Source organism: Octopus bimaculoides, chromosome 20 (assembly GCF_001194135.2).
Source record: "Octopus bimaculoides isolate UCB-OBI-ISO-001 chromosome 20, ASM119413v2, whole genome shotgun sequence".
Classification (NCBI taxonomy): Eukaryota; Metazoa; Mollusca; class Cephalopoda; order Octopoda; family Octopodidae; genus Octopus; species Octopus bimaculoides.
Window position 1 is genome coordinate 43,363,161 of NC_069000.1, and position 3,026 is coordinate 43,366,186.

Sequence of the window (3,026 nt, forward strand, 5' to 3'; positions counted from 1 at the left end):
TAGGTCAAAACGACCACAAATCGAAATAGGACACGATATGATTTATAAAAGTTTTTTTAAAAAGCGTAGAACAAATCCACTACCCCCAGCATACACCGCCATACACACACGCGCGCGCACACGCCTTTCTTTTTACAGATTTAATAATATTTTAACAAAGAATCTACATTTTCACGATTTCACTGTTTTCACATTCCCAAAGCTGAATATTTCGAATCCAGAAACGCAGTTAACTTACTTTGGAACAATTTTTTATTCTCTTATTTGAATTCCGAAGAGATATTCTTGAAGAATTTAGCAGCGTTTTCTAAATTCAAAATACTCAGTTTTTGGTAACTTACTGAATTAACAAAAGCAAAGATTCTTTGCTGAAACAATTCATACGTTTAAATACTTAGAACACAATTTCTTGTTTTATATATATATATATATATATATATATATATGGATATATGTGTGTGTGTGTGTGTGTGTGTATGACGATAAAAGCATCTTCTGTGTTGCTCACGGAATAGTAAAAGTGAAGGTAAATATATAAACTGTATTTATGTCTTTTTTGTTTTCTTTTGTTTTTGTTTTTTTTGCTTTTTGGGGTGGGGTGGGTTTCTTACACTTTCAACTCCTTTATTTCAAATTTGCATTCTTCCGATTTTTAATGAAATTTAATGTTAAATGTGTATGTGTGAGTATTTGTGAATGGGGGTGAGAGTGTGTGTGCATATGTGCGCGCGTATGTGTATGCGTTAGTGTACGTATGAGTGTGTGAGTGTGAGTGTGTATGTGTGTTTGTGCGTGTATGCGGAAGGTTTATAAACCCAGCGGAAGTTTTTGGAATAGCGATGCAAAAAATAAAAAAGGAGACAAATAATTGGATGAGGATTTTTTCCTTTGATTTTTTGTTTCTTTTTCGTTTATTTCAGCCTTCTTGTGTTTCACAAAACAGGAATTATGATTCTGGAAGAATTTCACTTCTTCAAAAATGTCAATTATTTTAAATTTTTCCTTCACTGCTCCAGTTCAGTGCTCTTTCACACTCCACAAAGTATACTGCTGTCTGTATTCCAAAACTCCACTGGAACTTCCATTAACACCGGTTGACTGCAGTCTTCGGTTTGACCCCCACCTCCCATCCAATCTCTTCTTTCTACACATCAACGCCTCGTGTGTCACTACATTCAACCACAACATCTCTTACACAGATGACATTACTCTTCATTTCTCTGTAATATCCGCCAGCCAGACATCATCCACTCTCAACCAGGACACAATACACCAATCCACGTTGATTCCTTGGATAGGGGCCACGGAAGGATCCCACCTTAGCCATACAACAATCTTGTCTCTTTCTCTTTCAATAGCAAGAAAACACTACGAAAGCTACAAGTAACTCTTGAAAGCTTAGCTGAGGTGCACGAGAGTTTATTGTTCTGACAGCGTTGGTTGTTGCAGTTGCTCCTAATGCTGTTCTGGCCTGCTGCTGTTACTGATGTTGCTACGGTTGTCGTTGTTTTTGCTGCTGCTGCATACCTTGATTGGCGTAGAGACATTCACAGATATTCTCCAAGCCTTGTACACAAACTCATAAATTTTCTTCAGATTTCCGGAGATGACGCACGAAGCAGGTCTTCGAGATCGCTCATCCTCTTCCAGGAAAGATCTTCCGCTTTTGAAGTGCCCGTACCTTTTGAAACATTGCGTACAACCCATTGCCTCGTGGTCGTAAGCTTGCTGAAGCATGCTTAATGTCTCTGTAGCAGACTTCCCGAGTTTAACGCCAAATTTTACGTTGACTCTTTGTTCCAACTTCTTGTCAATGACAAAATCGCAGACTACGGCACACACATGATCATAAAAACACAAATTTCACAGCTTAGGGAGTAAACACAACAATGTAATTTCACACAGTGCCTCATGAGAGCCCCTGCTAACTCTCACTGCATTCGCAATCGCGTGCTGCCATCTGATGGTGCGCTACAGACCTAGTCCGGGAACTTTTTGATTACACCTCATACACTTGGAATTTCCAAAGGTCCTGCAAGTAAAATATAATTGTAACATTTTTGTCCCACGTTTCGCATTTTGGCTGAAGTACCACAATAATAGAGTGGTACGTGTTGATGAAAACTGTTAGTGAACCTATAATCAGGGATTCTAATAAACACAGCGACGTCACTCGTCACACTGGCTGACGAAGGTCACTGCTAGTTCTCACTATGCATGCAATTGTCTTCAGCCATCTGCTGGGATGCTACAGAACTAGACCAGCAACTTTTTGACACCACCTCGTACACTTGGAATTTCCAAAGTTTCTACTAGTAAAATATAATTGTAACATTTTTGTCTCATTTTGTATTTTGGCTGTTGTACCACAATAACAGAGTGGCACGTATTGATTTAAAATGCTAGCGAATCCATAAAAAGGGTTTCTAAAAGAAAGCCCTCATCACCATTTGATGCCCCTTTTTCCACGATGACGGATTGGACGGTTCATCAGGGGCTGGTAAGCCAGAGGAGTGAGTCATGCACCAATGTCTACATTACAATAGATTTGGATGCTCTACCTAAATCCACCTACTTCACAGAGTGTATTGACGTATTTGTTGTGGCACCATCTCTAGAGAGGTCACCAATTCTCTGCAAGACATGATCCTTTAACGGACTGTTGTAAACCATACCTCACTTTTTTAATTATTCTTTATAAATCCTAATTTTAAAATAATTTCCTCATTTCCCATGAGCTTTTTGTTTTGTTTGTAGTGCCCTTTTTCATTAATTAACTAATTAATTTTATCACTTATTAGTTTCTTCACATTTAGACAGGAAAAACTATTGCCAAATTTGCTCTAATTCATATTTGACCTGCATCAAATATGTCACGTGGTTACAATGCTTTTGTTCGAGTCAGTCGGCGCTCGTTTTCTCTACCTACCAACCAGTTGACGACGACGACAATGATGATGATGATAATGATTATAACAGTGATGATACTTCCATGCACGTCACTCAGTAAGTTAAGATTAAAAACA

The 3,026-nt window shown here is 38.4% G+C and overlaps 1 protein-coding gene across 2 annotated transcripts in view; it reads left to right on the forward strand.

Annotated features, from left to right (window-relative positions):
- The first annotated feature begins 312 nt into the window (after nucleotides 1–312).
- Nucleotides 313–3,026, forward strand: part of LOC106878953 (uncharacterized) — a 20,284-nt gene continuing 17,570 nt past the window's right edge. The window contains exons 1-2 of one of the 2 annotated variants that reach the window (XM_052975281.1): nucleotides 313–526; nucleotides 2,817–3,006. In XM_052975281.1, coding sequence (XP_052831241.1) covers nucleotides 2,871–3,006 — 136 coding nt within the window. In that variant the 5' untranslated portion in view covers nucleotides 313–526; nucleotides 2,817–2,870. Of the gene's footprint in view, nucleotides 527–2,801; nucleotides 3,007–3,026 lie in introns of both variants that reach the window. The other variant, XM_052975280.1, reaches the window with a different exon arrangement.